We start from the raw sequence: 19,401 nt of genomic DNA, 5'->3' as shown, positions 1-19,401 counted from the left end.
TTACACAATTGTCCAAAAAAGTGGCCTTAAGATTCATGTTGCAGGAGACAGTCAAGACTTTTGTACTCAACATCTGCTCCCTCTTCTCTCCCTCCCCTCCCCACAGGTGAAGGACTTGAAGAGGCAGCTGAGACAGGAGCGGAAGCGCGGGGACAAGCTGCAGGAGAGGCTGCAGGAGCTACTGACCTCTGGCAGCCAGGGACGGGCCGGCATCGAGGAGCTCTTCCAAGACATCAGCGACGAGGACAGGCAGAAACACGACAGCAGGTACGGGGGCTGCTGGGCCGGAGACAGCCGCTTGGTTACTTTTTTTTTTCCTCAGTCCTCAAAACGCGGTTTCACTAAATTGCCGTTACGGGTTCAAATCAATGAAATCTGCTCGTAACCCACCGCTCTTTTACAGGGCAAATGCCGTTCACAAAATACTGAGGACGACAGTTACCGGCATTAAGGGTTACTTCCTGTCATTGTTGACACATTTGCTTCCAGTGCACATGTGTCATACACATGCAGAAGTGTGAACCTGTGTTATTGTCCAAATGAACTCTATCCAATGAGTGCTGGACAAAGCTTACGTCAGTCATTTGCCCGTCCCAGCACCCAGTAAGGATGGTGGGTACAAGCAAAATCCACCTTAAACCAACCAAAGCATCGTGGGAAAAGGTTTGACAAGATAGGACTCCTTTTCATACTGATCATGCACAGATCACAAATCAGTGTCGCTATGTCCTTCATCTCTCCTTGTCCCCCTGCAGTAGCGTGTCGTCATGGAGCACGAGCGGTCAGATAGTGAAGGACACTGCAGAAAATGCACCTGTGAGTAACCCCAACTGAGGAAGTACATGAATTATGAGGCCCATTGTTATGTTTATTTTATTTGCATCAGAAATGACCAACCGAGTACTCTTTTTTCGTATGATGACGGTCTGGATCATGATGAAAATGGAGACCACATGGGTGAAAAATACTAATATCCACTCTCTGAAATGTCTTCAACGCAAAAGTGGCCATGGTGACTTGCGACCCATTTGGTCTGGTTGGGTCACAACTGTTGATGTGAATTATGCTTGTAACCTGTTTTTGCTCTGTGTATTTTTGTCATGTTGTGCAAATTTCTGTTCCCAGAAGCTCCATTAAACTGGCTCCTTGTAGAAGGGGGACAGATATTCCACCCCTTTTTTCATTGTCAAAACTGGAAAAAATGATATCTTTCTGACCTTATGGCATGCTCTTCTAATGCATCCACAGTCACCGAACGGTTCCATGATGTCGGCAGCCCTGAGCGAGGAGACGACAGAGCTGATCAGTCGAATGACAGAACTGCAGACAGCCAACTGGGCCCTGGAAGAAAAGGTTTGTGGAATGGTCTAAAATTTGACCCAGTCCTCAAGGACCAATGCCATCTGGCTGTGAATGAATATGATATAATTTTCTGATATTAGTGTGCAAAACATTGTTTAATGGATTTTTTGTTTTGGCCTGGTTAACGTTGAAGCTTTCAACTGTACAAAGCGCTTTGCCGATAGCAAAGGTAGGCCTAATACAACTTGGAAAAAGGTGTGGTGACCCCAATTTTGCCCATGGTCCAGGCCACAAAACAACAAGCAGAAAAAAATGTCGGGAAAACAGTTCCCCCTCCCACCCCAACATTTGATCACTGCCCGCAGATTTACAAGATGGGCAAGAAACTCAACAATTAGTGAAGATTCCTGGTGTCATCTGCAGACATTCATGTAAAGCAGGATTCGACAGCATAACCAACAAACTCTCGGGAGGGATTGTTAGACCAGTATCCCCCCCCCTCGTTGCAGGTACCCCTGGAAACTCAACAACATAAGGCTTTTTAATTGGACTTTTCTGTGACTGTTGCATTCAAGTATCAATGGATTATATTATTGTTCACTGTTTACAGTGATTGAATGGAAGGTTTTCCGTTTGAAACCCCAAGGGCAACCCACCCAAGTAACTGTTTTACCGAAACAAGAAGATTTGAGATGTACCGAAAATCCTGGATCAAATTTTGTTGACGTCTCTTTAAGGCATCATTTCAAGTACTTAGATGCCATGTCTTTTGTCTTATCTTTATTTTTTTACCCAGGTTCGGCATTTGGAAGAGAGCAATGCCTGTATGGCGGACGATTTGCTGAAGAAGACAGCCATCATTGAAACCCATGTCATGGAGAGAAAGGTCATAGGTAGGGTCAGAGGTCAATCTGTCTATTTTGATGCCATATCTGCAACAGTTGTGACTTGACTCGTGACAGGATTCGTGACGGACTCAGCCCTGGCAGTAATCAACTCCTGCTCCCGTTCCCTCAGTTGCACCTCATTGCCAAACAGGAACAGAACGTTTGCACATCTGGAACTGTTTCTTTCTGTCTTTCTCCCGTGCAAGGTCCGACCAGACCTCAGGCACAGCCGGAGACCTCCAGGAAGGCTGGGCTGAAGAAAGTGATGGACTTTGTCAAGGGAGAGGACGGCAGCCAGGCCAGCAACAACCAGAGGGAGATGAACCAGAAGTTGCAGGTCATGCTGGAGGAGACGCTGACCAAGAACATGCACCTGCAGCAGGTGAGCGCAAACTGGGGGGCGGGGTGAAAGGGGGATCCCCCATCAGCAAGCAATTTGAGAACAGACCATCACCCAAATGTCTCCAGATTCATGTATTTTTGTCGTGTGGTGCCGATTTTTCACTCGCAACCCCCCCCCCCATTTTTTTATGTTTACTGCCAGAAATATTTGAAATATACAGCATTATAACAAACATTTATAATTCTTGGCATTGCTTGACAGTCACAGTAAGCTCGGCTGTGTCACCTGTTAATACTACCGGGCAAAGCGTCATACAACACATAAAAGTGGGGAGAAGCTAAGTGAATTACGGCGCTCTCTGTCAAAATGTTACACGCTGGATTGCGTTACACGTTGTTTAGGGTGAACCCTCCTATGCAAATGTGCATTCAGTAAAAGGTTGCGGGATCAGTCAGAATCAGTCAAGTGATTGCCTTTAACAGTTTAGAATTCTCCATCTGAATAAAGCAGAGTTGACTGACTTTGACTATTGGAATAACTTGACATAGGTGTGCTTTTACTGTCGTTGATTGGTAAGCCAGCCTTGCCTAACAGTCGCTGGCTTTTGTCTGTTGATGAAATTTGACTGTTTCCCGTACCAACCACTATGATCTGACTGTTGGCGACTGGCTAGTGTATAAAGTGTGGCTGGCGGAAGTCTGAATTGTGGACTATCTGTGACAGTTACAACCGGAAGATTACCAACAGTGTTTCTTACCCAACTTTTGTTTTTTTATCTCTGGAAATGACCAGGACATCCAGATGCTGTCGGAGGAGGTGGTGAGACTCAGCAAGCTGGCACCCCTGGCATCCTCAACCAGTCCGCTCCACCCCAGCCACCAGACGTGGACGGCGGGCGACATCACTTCGGCGGACGGGGGCTCCCCACCCTCCTCCCCTTCCGCCTTCGCGGGGGACCAGGCCGGCGCGCAGTGAAAATGGCGAGAGACTGCACATAGTTTTTACAGGTTTATTTATTACCTCCAGAGTTTGTTGATTTCTGCTGCTGTGTGTTGCCCTCACAGCTGTGGGCACAAGCAGTAAAGTGTAAACAAAGTAAACAAATCCAGTCAATCTATTTTGCAAAATCCCTGTTGTTGCTTACTTTTTGCTGTTGCATCTCTCGCTATGCTCATGGTCTCTTCCATCGCATACAATTGTTTTCATGTCAGCGGTTCCTTCTGTACTTAATTACAAAAAAAGACTCATGATTACCAGGGCCTACTTCCAAGTGATTGAGTTGACAAGTCCAAGCAACCACCCAATATTTGGGTGATATTGGTTGAACCGCAGTAAATGACGGTCACGTGAACTTGTTTTAAAGTGCTATTCACCCTGAGTCAGAGATAAATCACGGGACCTATTTTAAAGTATTCTTTGTATATCAGTACATGGATTTTTGCGTACACAGAATGATAATCAAAGTCGTTTAGTATAGTTCGCCCATTTGGCTTGCTGATTTGGTGCAGGAAAGTCCAATATCAAATCAGCGGTGGAGTTATATTTGTGTCTCAGCGGTACTTGCAGCCTCACACTGCATTGTCTGTAGGAGGTGAGGAAGGGTGGATTTCTCCCCGTGGCTTGCACAACTTGCCAAGACTGTGTTCTTCTTTGTCTTAAGGGTCGTGACCTTAGACAACAAATCAGCGCTGTGCAGTCCTTCATACGTTGCTGAGTTAGGCAACCACCGGACGATTTTTGCCTGGTGCCCACTGCCTGGGTTTATTTTGTGCGTAGGTTACCGGAGGGAAGTCAACCAGTGGTCAAGAAATTTCCCTAATTGAAATGGCCCCAGCGATGTTCTCTATTGTCACGGTCTTCATGTAGAAGCACTAAAGGGAACTTTTTGTTACCAAGCAATGGTCATCCTTAGGAATCACACACATGTGCATCCAAGTGTGATTTGCCTGCAACTGGGGACCCCCTATTCTTCTTCTCTTGTTTGTACTTTAACTTTTTTAGAAGACCACCCATATGTTTTGTACACAGTTGTCAATTGGGGACCCTCTGTCAATGGGGGACCTTATTGTCCTCTATTGTTCAGGGTCCCCAATTGAATGCAGAAACAAACTCATATACACACAGTTTTACTTTACCAGAACAGAGCAATACGGGAACAAAAGATGTTGCCCTGTCCCTCCTCAGTCAGGCTGTTGTCCTCAGTGGTAAATACCAGTACTTACTGTGGGAGTGTGTTATACTATGGGAACAACAGGACACAGAATATCATCTCTTCCATGGTATTGGCCCAAGTACGAGCCAGTAACTGCAGTGGGACTGTACTCACACGCATATTTTTTAGCTAGATGCGTGCTTGCATTTGCCATATCATAACACCCTGTTGGTCAAAGAGGCATGTGACGTGCACATACCACCTGTCCACAAGCCTCGTGCCACTCCAGGCCTCTCATAATGGCTGTCATATTACACTCTAGCAAAGCATGACTGTGCGTACTTGTCATTGCATGTTACGTGAGGACCGCAACACAGTAGTTCTCCGAATCGGTAATGTCTTGGTGTGGGTGCATAAAAGTACCAATAGCATGCTCTTGTGTCATCTTATGCTCTGAGTTGGTCACCGGTGAGGGAGTACTTGTCGCCCCTGGCTGAATATCGAAAAGATATCGGCTTAGAAAACGGACAAGTGCTTTGAGGGCGTACACTGTTTGACCTGTGACTTAGATCAAAGTACTCGTTTCTTCAAAATTGTTAGTTGGGGTTTCACTCTGATGCCTGATTTACACTCATGTTTAGTTTTCAAGATTCAGAGTGCTTTATACATGATGTTCCATAATAGTTGTTGGTGTTGTATAGAGGTTTCTCTCTAAAAATCGAGCTCAGTTAGGGTTTTTTTTTTGGTACTTTTTTCTAGGAAAGACTTGATTTAAAGTTCCAAATTACTCCCAATTTCACAAGAAAAGAAATTGAGAAAATCATTCCTGAAATAATTGTGTTTTGTCTGTGTGCATTGCCAGTGTTTCATTTTTGTGTAATATTTAGTTATTGTGTGTGATAGACCTAACCCTGTGATGTGAGTTCTGAATGATATTCAGCTACCAGGCGAATTTTGACTAAACATTCACTGTGATGCCACAGAAATTTTGTCTGTTGGAGATTATGAACTATGGTAGACGAAACCAAATTTGCAATATATTATTTGTGTAGATAGCAAAAAAAGAATACATTTGTTAGTTGCATTACCTGCCTAGGATTCCGTGAAATAGTTTTCCCCATGAATACATCTTCAAGTGCGAGGGAAGTTCATGTTAACAGATTTAATTTTCGTCGGGAAAGGTTTTGTTCCAGACATTATCGTTTAAATCGTTCATTATGGTAGGAAGAGTGGGAAATTTCTCCAAGACAGCTGACCACTCAACCAGCCTTGGGTCGTTGACTTTTAACATTTGAATAGTGTTTATCTTTTCTTCCGGTGGTCAAATGTTTGAATTCACTTGAGTAACATGTCAAGGGCCGATCAGCAACTCTGCAGGAAGATCCAAGTTTCAAAAGGACCATGAAAAATATTACAAATTATTTTTCATCACATTTCTTTCTATTTTTTGTTGTGAGAAACTGTTTTGCACAAGACATTCCTACAGGCTTGGTACATTGATTGTCATGGCATGTAGCCTGCTATCTTGCCTTCCAATGGCAGACGACCATTTGTGAGCAGTAATATGTGACCCATTCCTAGTTGAGAATGTGTCAACCATAAGGCCATTACCTGTGAAAACAGAGTGAACCCTAGCCTGGTAACACAATCCAAAAAGGACCTTCGCCTCATCATCGGCATGTTCACCAGTATACAGTTTCTTTTATTTGCCGAGTCATTTGTTAATATGTTTTAGATAGTGAAATCTCATCTGGTAAAGTTACGTAACGGTAATCATTGTATTTAAATGATATTTCCACACTGCACCAGTACAGTACTCAATGGTATCATCTTAATGGTTACTATCAGCCAAAGTTTCAATCAAGTTTTTTCGAGGTAACCAGCACCCCCTTTGTCATCTTTTTCCACAGTAACAGTCTGTTTGCACTTCAGGCAATATAGCAGGTAGCCGAGGGAAGTGCACGTGTTAAAGTTGCCTTCCTCATATGCACATTCTTTTTTTTTGTACTTAAGGAAACTTGGCGAAAATACTGATTTTTCTTACACTATGAACACTTTGAGCTGATGTTTTGTTCCTGGTTTCCTTTACTATTCCTCATCCTTGCCCTAACCCAGAAATTCCCCTAAAAGTGTTTTTCCAGGGTGGAGGTAAACCTTGTGTGGACCCGGCCGTGTCCACACAAGGTTTGCACAGCTTGAATTATGAGGACCTCCTTTGTTTACAGGTCCACACAAGGCATGTTAGGTTGGCACTTCCAATGCCATCCCTCCACGCTGACACCGGCACTTCCTGGTGAAAGTGCAGCTGTGAAACCTGTGAGAGCCTTTCTCCCGATGCCAGATACTTTCAACCAAAAACATTTATGATGTTACGGTCGACAGTTTTTGGGGGCATTGGCACTCAGCCAAGTCTTATTCAGTGCACAAAAATAAGCGTCCTTTGGTCTCTCTCTCAGTACTTGCTGTCTATTTACGTTTTTCTTCACGCATGTATTTTGATTAGGATATCATAAGAAGTCTTTTATAACAGTGGCAAATTAACTTGGATCTCTTTCCTGGCATCCTAGATTATTTTACAAGTCTTATCCTATCCTTGTATTTATATCCATCTGTGTATATATTGTATATGTACACCATTGGGGGTACAACCGGCTTTGCCAATGCTATTTGTGGGTTTTGCTTGATGAAATTAACAGTGGAAATTATATATTCATTAAGTCAGTACATATAATCAGGCCTCCATCTCCTGCACACATCACCCCAAGCCCACTTTCCCTGAGCATGAAATTAATATATTTGGTTGAAAATGGCACAAAAGCAATTCTGAATTGATAGTCCTATTAGATATTCCCAAGTGTCAAGTTTATATTTCATATTACATAAATGAGTTATGGCTTGTTCATAAACTTTGGCTGTAATGGCCTACCGTGCCTGATGGCAGTGCACAGCTTGGACTCATTGCATCTGATCATGTTTCAATTTTCTTCACCTGTGAGGAAAATTAAAGGAGAGTTGGCTGTCATCATAAAGTTGGAGGTTTTCATTTTCCATACTTTTCAGACCAAAGGCCGTGTCATAGTACTGTATTTCATTCATTTCTTCTGAAAGTGGATTTTTTTCAAAGGCATACAAGAACCATGTTAGTCTTAGTTCAAGTCATCAGCAGCTCTTTACGACGCAACTTGCAGCCCGTACAATGTACAGTTGATCATGTGATATCTTGAGCTAAGACTAGGCTTTCTCACGCCTTTCTGCTTTTATTGTGTCTTGAAATGAGACTAGGCCTTCTTGCTTCTTTCTGCAAAAGGACAAACACGTGTTCACCAGTTATTGACTACTTGTGAAAATTCTTCATTTCCTCTCCCATGAAGAGATAATACAGTTGGCTGAGCGATATATTGAATAATGTTGTAGCGGTCAGCCAACTGGTCGCCTCCTAGTTAGGGTCTGATTAGAGCGAATGATCAGCAATAGCTTTGTGACAAATGCCACAGTACTTGCCTCTGTCTGTAATACTTTTAGTATTTAATTTATAATTTTTTTTCCTTCGATGTTATATTGGAAATGGGTGCAGATAATATGATCTGAGAAGAAAGTAATGTGATTAAAACTATTGTAATATTTAAACTCCGTGAGCTATTTAAGTCCAGTTTGTTCAGCAATTTACATTTTGAAAGTAGGCCTAGACCTAGGTATGGGGGGTGTTTTGTTAGGACCCCGCTATGAAACTAAGGAAAGGACCCAAAACTGTTTGGGAAATACAATGCAAGGCAATTTGGGGGGTCTGTTTCATTTCTCTCTCGTGTAAACACCCAGCGCGTAGCCCCCCAAAAAGCCTGAAATGGAAGGTTGCATGAAACAGATATTCCACATTCTTTACTCCCCCCACCCCGGGAAAGTCAGATTCTGGATCCGCCTTTGCTTTGGAGGGGCATAGCTGGTATTTGGCGAGAGTTATTTGTTACAACCTCATTTGTCAGTTTTGGGAAACGACGAGTTGACCGCATTTCAGGAATTCGCGTGTTTGTTAACAAACTCATTACAAATCATAAATAGAAGTTAATTTCGTTGTTCGTGCATTGTCTTTGTACGGAAGCGTATAAGGGCCACTTGCAAATTGTTTTTTCTAGTTACCATCTCGCCGCGGGGTTAGTACCTCACCGTAGCGAGACAGTAACTAGAAAAAAATGTTTTGCAAGTGGCGCTCATACGTTTCGATAGTCCCTGTGCAAATACTCTTTAATAATTTCCTTCCACTCTTCACCTTCGCTTGAGCGACAGAAAAGCACAATTTAGTCCCAAGTTTATCGCACTGAGATATCGTTAACAACCGTGACCAAGCAGAGCAGAAAGGGTCAGAGACGGGAAACGGTGACACAGGTATCGCTGTGGTGACGATGTTCTACGCTATCTGGGTCCAATCCCCTGCACTGGCAGTAACGATCCTACCCCTCATCAGTTAATGTACCAGTTAATGAAGCATTCGCAGATGTGTTTCTGCCTAGCCTCCAGACCGTAATCGTTTAGTTATTGGATTGGATGAGGCTACTCGAAATCCAGAACGTAAAAATCCAGAGACCTGATGAGTAGCCCCCCCCCCTAAACCGTGTTATTCCGTGTGCACGGAGAAAGTAATATTTTTCATCGAGCCCAACCTTATTTTGTCATCTAGCCCGGGCAAAAAAATGGATTAATAAATCTTTATCGGTAACACCTGAGTGAAAAAGCTACATGTTCCACCTGAAACCTTTTAAGAATCTTAAGAACACTAATTAACTGGCAATGATTGGAGGATTTTTAATTTTTTGATCAAGTTTTCGAGCAAAGTTCCGGAAAAATATTTACAAAGATGGCCGCAACTGGAGATTTTCATCTTTTATTTTCTCAAATAAATCCTAAAGTCTTGTTTAATACGTAAAACTGAGCAATAAAATCGAAATCTTGTGTTAATCTCGGGATTGAGCACTCAGTACCAAGTATGAACAACCGAGAAGTATCCGTTGTTATATTTCCTCAGCTGATTACAAAGGTAAAAAGTATGGACACTTCGTACTTCTTGGGTACTTCCGACGAGCTTCTCGTCCAGATCAGTAGCCTGTTAGAAATAAAAAAGAAAGACATAATCAAATGAGGGAAACGAATTTATTAGTCAGATTGATTCGTAGTCTGTAAAATAAATAACGACCAATTCAAAACATACTGTATACATGTATATGGTATTCGTGTTGTCCTCTTCTTTCCTTTCGTACGTAGAGGGTGTTGAACGCTAGAAGTTGTTCCTTTCCCTTACTTATGCAGTCCTTCCTAAGCGAAACAAGTAAAAAGGACATGAGCATTTAAATACCATTCAACCCTCTTATGAAGTTATCAGAGTATCATTAAATACGCACGTTGTTGTTTTTTTAAATCTTTTAAACATTTTGCGGTACCACAAGGTGGCGTCAGCGGCCCAGAAAAAAACGCCGCTTCACGTAACGCAGAAGTCGATTATGTTAATATAAAATAAATGAATATTCGATACTCATTATCACGGACCAATGCTAACCGTTAACGGCTAAATTCAGGCAAGATAGGGAGAATTCAAAAGAACGGCTATTGTTATCCCTTGTAAAAGATATTGTACTGTAATCTTTAAGTAATTCAAATCTCTGGATAGATTGAAATAAATAAATTATTGAAGAAATAACATAGCATAGGCGAGAAAAAGCTTCTAGAATGAAGAACAATACATTTGTGTGTGTTCATGTAGTCATATTCTTGTACGTACATGAGCCCACGACCGATGGCTGTTAAAAATTGAATGGACAATTCACTTCTCTACGGCCGTTCGCGTTCACTCCGTCGCGCTGTCAGCTACAGTGTGTGTGTATACACACAGCCGTGTGCGTTGTGTGTACAGTATCTGCGGAGATTTGTACCAGTGCACCGTATCGCGTACTCCCGCAACTGATTCCACATCACACGAAATGGGAATGGTATGGCGTCTGCTATTGCCGTTCCGCTGTAAAATCGAGACAACACAGTGAAACGCCAGTTCAGTGAACATGTTTGGGGGTTTTCTCGTGGAGCAGACTAGATGACAAGTCAGAGTTGACTGTGCAGGCGAATGACATTTCAAAATGCCGGCTTACGGGTAGTTTAAAATCGCCTGTTGCCTGAACTTAGCGCGAATTTTCACTGCAGCTGTTTGTTTACCGGAGACCTGCCAAGATCTGCTGCTGTGGCCTGCGATTGTTGCACCGCCTGGTGAGTCAGCGCTCTCGGCGTTCTTGTCCTCTGATGTCTCTGTGTACGGGCCGTAGATTAGCCCGCCAGAATTTGAGTTGGGTTTTTGGCCAGGTGCTTGGCACACCAAGTCCGAGAAGGTCCGCCACGATCTGCGTGTTTGCTGGGTGTAGGCCTGGCTGAAAACCACTTGAAATTTCTTGCCACCAGGTTCATCCCGCAGAGGGAGGTGAGGGCCGGCAGCACATCATGGCTGCAGCCTGGCTACCGTTTGCCCGGGCGGCGGCGATCGGGTGGGTGCCCATCGCCCCCAATGCCATGCCCGTAGCTCCAGAGCGGCACACCACTGCCAATGAAGGTGGCCGCATTGTCCTCAACATCAGTGGCCGCCGCTTTGAAACCTGGCGGCACATGCTGGAGAAATACCCGGATACCCTTCTGGGAAGCAATGAGAAGGAATTCTTCTATGACGAAGATTCTGGGGAATACTTCTTTGATAGGGACCCAGATTTGTTCCGCCACATCCTGGCATTCTATCGCACAGGACGCATGCACCTCCCCCGGGAGGAGTGCATCAACTCCTTTGATGAGGAGCTGGCATTTTTCGGAGTCATGCCTGAAATTATTGGGGACTGCTGCTACGAGGACTACCGCGACAGGAAGCGAGAGAATGCAGAGCGTCTCATGGACGAGAGAAGCTCGGAAATGGGTGATGCCCCAGACTTGCACACGTTAAGGGAGAAGATGTGGAGAGCATTTGAGAACCCACATACGGGTACCGGAGCGCTTGTCTTCTACTATGTGACAGGGTTTTTTATCGCAGTCTCTGTCCTTGCCAATGTCGTTGAAACGATACCATGTTCTCCATTTCCTGGTACTGTAGAGGATGTCCCATGTGGGGAGAGATACCATGATGCCTTCTTTTGCCTGGATACAGCATGTGTGTTGATCTTTACCGTAGAGTATATACTGAGAGCCTATGCTGCTCCAGATCGGTGCAAATTCATGCGGAGCGTCATGTGTGTTATAGACGTGGTGGCCATCATGCCCTATTATGTAGGGCTCATGTTCAACAGCGACAGTTTAAGCGGCATGTTCACGACACTCCGAGTGTTCCGAGTCGTTAGAATTTTCAAATTCTCCAGACACTCGCAGGGGTTACGCATCTTAGGGTACACCCTTAAAAGCTGTGCAAGTGAACTTGGATTTTTGGTGTTTTCTCTGGCGATGGCCATTATAATATTCGCCACCATCATGTACTATGCGGAGAGAAGCGTGGAAAATACTGACTTTTTCAGCATTCCTGCCGCCTTCTGGTATACAATTGTTACAATGACAACACTTGGGTAAGTAATGCTACTAAACTGATGAGACAGATGGTGGAGGCCAACATGGTTGTCCTTTTCAGTCTGTTGTCCGCATTACATTTGAACTAAAGTGTGCATGCTCAAAATGAGGAAAATTACATAGAAAAGGACTCTTATGTTTGCTTGTACCAAATTTCTTGTAAATATTTAAAAAAAAAAATTTCCAAGCTATGAAGTAATCACACCTGGAATGAAATTCGCTGTTGGTAATTGTAGGTCATCTTGCCAGACCTTTGACGGATTCCGCAAAAATGGTTTTCTGCCTGAGCTAAAATGCAAGATCTATGCTTTTGAAGAATATGAAACCACTTGAAGGACTTGAAATTTCTGATTCATATAAATGCTATATGTCATGTATGTCTACTGAACTTTTTGAACAGTTGACAATTACCTTTTTTCAAGTCTCAAGATATTATGCAGTGCAAACCTGTAAACAAGGCCTTGGGGAATTGATTTTTCTCTAAGTTTAGATACAATAGGAACTCTTGCTTATGAGTTAAGCAGTGACATCATACACTCAGCTCCTGAAATCCTGATTGAAATTGTGCCATATATTGGTATGTCATTGTGCCCATGATCAGTGGGCAAGCTAAGTCAATGCCTTTTCCTTTTTTGGAATGTAAAGCACAGTGTCAATAGACTTAGCTTTGCCTAGCGCAGTGTAAATATGCCTGTGCTTACATTAGGACTAAAGTGATTGAGCTTAAGACTGAGCCCTTCAGCTTTCCCTGGACACAATCCAACAAAATCAAGTGTACAATTTTTTTGGGAGAGGGGTTCACTGCCTAGCCCAACAAAACCCAGCATGCTCCTGAGTTTCACTAGATGTAGTATTCTTGGGGAAGTGCCATAAACTTTGACAAACACCATTCATGTACTCTGTAAATTTACCCGTTTTGATTCTCACATGTAAATGCCGTATCAGTTTTTTGTTCCTTTTATATGCCATAAAATGATGTGTAGATCTGCTTCATTGGTTTTGGTCTTAAGTTATCATGTCAACGTGATTGTTTTATTATTGCTATTAACTTTGTAACAAAATTGTAGAAATTTATTTCATGGGATTAAATTATTTTTGTTACTGGAAAGCGCTCTGAACATCTATGATGGATTTGGCGCTGTATAAGATTGTTTATTATCATACCGCACACCAATTACAATAATTCAAGGAACTTTTGTTTTCATTTTTACAAATCATCAAAGCTTTTGAAATTCTTGGATGTGGGAGATCTTTGTTTTTCCAACTTTCAATCTGATGGCATGGAATTCACGTGCATTATTTGTTTTTGGGGGGGATACCTAGTTAATACCATACATGTAGAGTCGGTTCCTAGCTCTGTGGTTAATACTGTGCGCAATATGTCAATATACCGGTACCAGACATGATGTAAAGTGTCCTCATGTATCATTGCGTTGTGACTCTTGCGTTTGTACTCTACCATTGAATTTTCAATTGCACTCAAGTGTACTATACTAGATTTCAAGCACTGGTGCAGCTGACATCGCAAGCCGAATGAGCTGCTGAATATGGTTGCTTGTAATCGCTGAAACAAACACATAAAACTGGAATAAATATTTTTGGGGATGTACTGTTACTTGATTGCACTGACAATGTGCACGCACCATGTATTCTCGCATTGGGCTACTTACTGATGTGAATACAGTGTATGTCATGCGCACATTTATGAAAAGGCGTTAGCGCGAGAACCAGCACATGAACCAACACGTTTGCACTACACTTCGTGGTTTGAATGACATCACACTTCAATACTTTGTACAATTCGTAAAGGGCTTGCATTGATGCTGGTAGTCAGTCTGGTACCATTCAGACATGTATGCAAACATCCACTTTCCATTTACGCTACATTAATTAAACACCTGGCTACATGTACAGTGTATATATAGACTAAAGAGGATTTGTGAATTAGTTTGAAATGAATGAATTTATTCAGGGAATAAATTGAATGAATCCGGATGACTAAATTTGGAAGCCCAGGTTATGTACTGGTAGGGGCAGTGGGCACAGTCCACACAAGGGCATTTTTACGTGGCCATTTTTACATGGCCATGATAAACGTGTAATAAATTGTCATCTGGGAGAGCTGAGAAATTGAAATTTAGATTAGACTTTGTTACAGTAAATAAGGGTTTCCTACTTTTTAAAAGGTAATAGAAGTGGTCAAACAGAACAGAAAAAGAAGCACAATACATGTACGAGCACATGCTGTACACGTACATGTAAATTTCCTGAAGATATTAAGATCTCGTTGGTCTCTATTTCAACCAAATGTGTTTGAAAGTTATTGCTGGACTCTGGAAATTGATGTTGGTACATGTACATGAACAGTACACGTATGTTTAAATACATGTGTGATTGTGTCAAAAGTGAACTTTTTTTGTTGTCACTCATATCACTTACAACTTTCAATTTCCATTTTACATCCTGCTTTTTTTGTATTCAGGCAACTACATGCAGCCACTGAGGTTTCTGCGTATGTACCTTAATCACCATTCATGAAAAAAATGTACATGTGTGTAGCAGAATTGAAAAAAAAAATGCCCGAAGGTTACTCTCCAGGCTTGTATTGAATGAGTGCCAACAATCAAAGCGCAACTTCCTGTCAAAAGACAAAATTACCTTCATATTTTGTGACCTTGAGTATGGATTTGTTTTATTATTGCGCCAGTTTGGTGACATCCATTCTATTGCCATGCAGGTGGTGCGGCTGTGATTGCTCTCAATGACAGGTGTATTTTGTATACATTAATTTATCAGCAATACTTCTTTCATAAAACAGCTACGGTAGAGCTCCACACATGCACAAACACGTGTGTGGGTGCCCATGTGCCTTTGTTTTAGTCAGACATATCTGTTGGTGGAACAAAGAAGATGCCATTTGGAGAGACTAAAAATACGCGTACATGTACGGTAATCGATTGGTGATGCACAGAAATGTGTGAGATTAACTCTATTGATATTAGAATTGACGTAAAGCAACATTTGTTTCATTTTGTTGTTGCCGATGGTGTTCTGTGTGTGTTACATTTTACGAGTATGTGGGGGCAGCAAACAACAGTTTGTGCATTGAGACATTTAAATTGTCTTCAGAAATCAATACATGTACTGGTACATACATTGTACATGTATGTACATACAGTTCCCCTTGTAGTGAATCAGTAAATTTGAATGTAATTGGGGTGAACAATAAACATGAAAAATTGGTACGAATCAAGCAAGGGAATGGTGCAAAAATAACGGGTAGTAATTACTGGAATTGAGAGGTTGCAATTCATCACAGTGATAAAGTTGCACTCCAACAGTAAAGCATTACTACCGGTACATATAACTGTATAATGCAGGGACACCCCTAGGGATTTTAAAATACCTGGATACATAATTATATGGAAAATGATGACTTCCTCTTTTTGTCACAAGTGAATGAAGGGAATGAATATCCCGTCTGGTGAGATTTGAATTCTAATGCTGGTTGAGTGAATGGAGCACTGGATGTGTTTATTGGTTTGTAGGTGCAACTACAGTCCTGCATAACATTACTTCCTGTATATTGCTACTGAATAGCTATCCCAAATCCTCCAATTTCAGTGATTTTACATACGTGTACGCCCTAGGGGGTTAGGGTGGGATGTTTATATGAAAAACCTCCAAATCCGTTTACAGATTTTCCCAAATGTCGAAACGGAATCGCCCCATTTAGAGGTTTGATGTTTTAATTGACAAAATCTGGCGATCATTTTTATTGTAAACGATCCCTGTAAAATGTAATTTGATTTTCAGAACACTTTACTGCTACGTGAAGGTCATTTCAAAGGAATACCATGAACTCATTGCCGGAACTTTGTGTCAACTATTTTCATTGTATACAATTTGTTGTGTTTAAAGTTGTCAATGACACCGCGGTAAGGACGGGACATGTACACGTTTAAACGGTATGGGCAAGTTTTCTAAACATTTTCCAAATTAAACATTTATAAATTCCCACCTTGATTGTTGCTTGGTTCTCCTGAATTATACTTTGTGACATTACCTGTACAAGTTTTCCCTCTGATCAGCTGATTTCCTCATTTAGCACTTCACACTCATGCCACTGAAAATGGAGAAACATTGTAAAAAGTCTTGTGAAGATTGGAATTCCCTCATTTTTTTTCAAAGTCCAAGTTGCATGACTCTTAATTCATTACACCGTTTCAAAAATGTTTGTAAAATGACAGCACCCATGTTGCTTGGCATTGCTGTACAAGTTTATGCAAATTAAGGTACCATAAACATTTGCCACGTGTAACTTGGTACCCTGCACTTTTCACCAGTGATCTGAGCCTGCTTTGTTTCCCCGCTTCACGCAGCAGCTCTCTGGGGTTGTCACTCAGCACTATTTAGCTCTGTTGTAACTACGGTACTTGTAGATTTTCTAGGATGTCCTGTGTGTCGGCCACATTTTAGGGGGAATTCACTTAAATCAACTACTGATAGTTTGAAAAATATGACTGCAAAAAGTTTAGGTAGAATGTTTCAGTCCGACTGACAGTAATAAAAACTTATGTGACAGGTCACCTTTGCACCTTTATGTACACTGGAACAGTAGGTTAGTCAGATTTTGCTTAAAATAGACTTCACTGAATCCTTACCATAATAAATACCATTCACAGATTTACATGTACTTGGAATTCATGCTAATTGTGGGCAGATTTAAAGTTTTCAAATTTTAACTTTTTAATTAGTTGCTGGATTTGGGTATTTTTTATAAAAAGTTTAACTCCTTCCCTGAAAGATGAGGGTATTGCTTTTAGAACCATCAATATTAATCCTGATAAGGACTAATTGTCCACTCCACTGCACTTATCAGAATTTATTCAATCAAAAGTACACTAAACCAGCTTGGGCTTTATCAGTAAATTTACACACAAAAATATTCATTATCACACACTGTGTCAACATATTTCAGTGTGTGAAGACACTCATGTCAAAAGATTGAACAGATAAGTATCCTTTCTCCCTTTTCTCCTGGCACATGCACAGAGGCGACTTTTTTTTTCTGCCAGTTCAGTATCCGCATGAGCACATCCATGTATTTGTTTGTTCGAAGATGAGTGAGTTTTCATTGTTGGACCTCAAGGAATGTAGCTTGGAGTTATTGAGTTTATTGATTAATTTCCCCCCGTAGTTGGCTTCAGTTCAGCCTCTGCGCTGATAGGAACAACAAAGGGAACCCAAACCAACAGCAGTGTAACTGACATCATACGCAAGCACCACATTAAACTGATCAGCAGTGTGCACTCTTTAGAAGCACACAGGGTATGTCTTTGAAGCCATTCACCCCAGTGCATTACATGTACATGTACATGTTCAGGCCACGTACATGCACATGTATGCAGACATGTAAAGAGGAGTTCTTTGTGTACAACATACCGCTACATTACATGTTTGTAAAACTAAACGTATCATACATATATACATACATGTACATGCACCATACCATTTCTTCACTTTGGATGAGAGCAATTAAGAACACAAAGCCAACTTAGCACAAACACTTTGTTTTATGATGCTTGTTGCTATTGTCATGACTGTTGGGTATCTTTTTTTTGGTGGGGGTTCCGAGTGAGTTTATGTAGTTGATGTATGCATTTATAATATACAGGTGTACATATGTTCATCGTACCTTTTGTGTGATGGTAAATGAACAGATCTCAAAATACGGAGGGCCTGACGTTTCAATATTTTGAGATTTGTATTTTAGGTCATTGTAGTCAGCAAGCAGTTTGCAGCATGAACAGATCTACTCATGTACATGTACCACGGAGGAATAAAACACTGTGCATTGTACATGCAGCTGAGGAACTGCAGTTTTCTGACCCCACATAAATGCCACCATTCTATGCAAGTACATGTACATGTACTGTGCAAAACTGTGTAGCGATGCAATGGGTACCTGTTACTTGTATGCCCATGTGCATACCGAACATGATTTTATGCCATCAGCAACTTGCAACTTGCCATTGCTGTGTCTGCCACTTTACCCTCATGTACATGTAGTGAATACGGGTGATTCACAATAGTGTGCCTCCAAGAGTTTGCAAACGCGTTGGCCAATCACAGTGCACACAATCTGTCGACCCTTTCCAAACGCGCGTTGGGTCGACAGAGTGTGCACATTGTGATTGGCCAACGCATTGCAAACTCTTGGAGGTGCGCTATTTTGAAATGCCCGTTTTCACATCAAAGTACAGATTTGCAACGAAAATTTCCCCTCGAAGTGGCACTGGTGCATGTGACTCACTTCTGACATGTTCTTGGTTAGCTGTGGGCACATACATGGACATGGATATACATGTACCAGTATATTTATATGTAACTACCTACATGTACATGTGTGTACTGATACATGTACGTGTAAGTTCTAATAACTAAACATTTTTTATGGTAGTTACTGATTGATAGATGGCGTATTGTTTTTATCACCATTCACCAGACCGTGAGAACATCCTGCCCCACTGAGAATTTAAGGCATGTCATTAAGATGATGGCTGATGGCAACACATCTCCTCCATCTCAGATGTACATGTACATTTTATGTATAGTAAAATTTCAGAAAGCTATTTTCATGAGCATGGTATCCCCCTCCGAATTTCGAAATTTTGTAGCGTTGTCCACTGGCATCAACTGGCATTTTGTTGTTTTTTGGGGGGTTGCACATAACATGTACCGGTACGTATGTACACGTACTATTGGCAAACTTGAGGTGAATACGTGTGCATGTAGATCTATAAATCGCATGACCCTTTCAGTGACAAACTGAGAAGAACAGTAAACCCATTCAGTTTGTGAATTGTACAGTTCATTGCTGATTTCCAAAGCAATTGATGTACACGTACATGTATGTAGCACTTTTTGTGCATGTAGTATACAAAGAAGGAATTTCGTTCTTAATTAAAGGGCAAGGCAATTTCTCCTTTACAAAGGGAACTTGAACATGTCTATTAGAAAATCAACTTGGCTATGGGGACATTTGAGTGGACATTGAAGCAAAGACCAGGGGCATCAAGGCAATGGCCTCTGATGCATCCATGAAGTTCCTGCCCTGAGTGTACATGTAGTAAACAGAGTAA

At 41.7% G+C, this 19,401-nt stretch overlaps 2 protein-coding genes across 5 annotated transcripts in view; both read left to right on the top strand.

Moving 5' to 3' along the window:
* Positions 1 to 8,311, top strand: part of gripap1 (GRIP1 associated protein 1) — a 40,284-nt gene extending 31,973 nt beyond the window's left edge. For all 4 annotated transcript variants that reach the window (XM_022225602.2, XM_022225600.2, XM_022225601.2 and 1 more), the window contains 6 exons: positions 107 to 267; positions 756 to 816; positions 1,249 to 1,353; positions 2,099 to 2,195; positions 2,396 to 2,571; positions 3,325 to 8,311. In XM_022225602.2, the coding sequence (XP_022081294.2) occupies positions 107 to 267; positions 756 to 816; positions 1,249 to 1,353; positions 2,099 to 2,195; positions 2,396 to 2,571; positions 3,325 to 3,507 (783 nt within the window). In that variant the 3' untranslated portion in view covers positions 3,508 to 8,311. The remainder of the gene's footprint in view (positions 1 to 106; positions 268 to 755; positions 817 to 1,248; positions 1,354 to 2,098; positions 2,196 to 2,395; positions 2,572 to 3,324) is intronic.
* A 2,209-nt stretch (positions 8,312 to 10,520) lies between these two features.
* Positions 10,521 to 12,408, top strand: LOC147795375 (potassium voltage-gated channel protein Shal-like). Its single transcript, XM_087131984.1, has one exon. It carries the CDS (start codon positions 11,159 to 11,161, stop codon positions 12,257 to 12,259), a length of 1,101 nt encoding a protein of 366 aa, XP_086988110.1. The 5' UTR covers positions 10,521 to 11,158; the 3' UTR covers positions 12,260 to 12,408.
* The last annotated feature ends 6,993 nt before the right edge of the window (positions 12,409 to 19,401 follow it).

Source organism: Acanthaster planci, unplaced genomic scaffold (assembly GCF_054643075.1).
Source record: "Acanthaster planci isolate LZ-2023a unplaced genomic scaffold, COTS_SCS Contig46, whole genome shotgun sequence".
NCBI classification, from domain to species: Eukaryota; Metazoa; Echinodermata; class Asteroidea; order Valvatida; family Acanthasteridae; genus Acanthaster; species Acanthaster planci.
The sequence above is the reverse complement of the archived record's forward strand: the minus strand, read 5'-3'. Positions and strand labels throughout refer to the sequence as shown.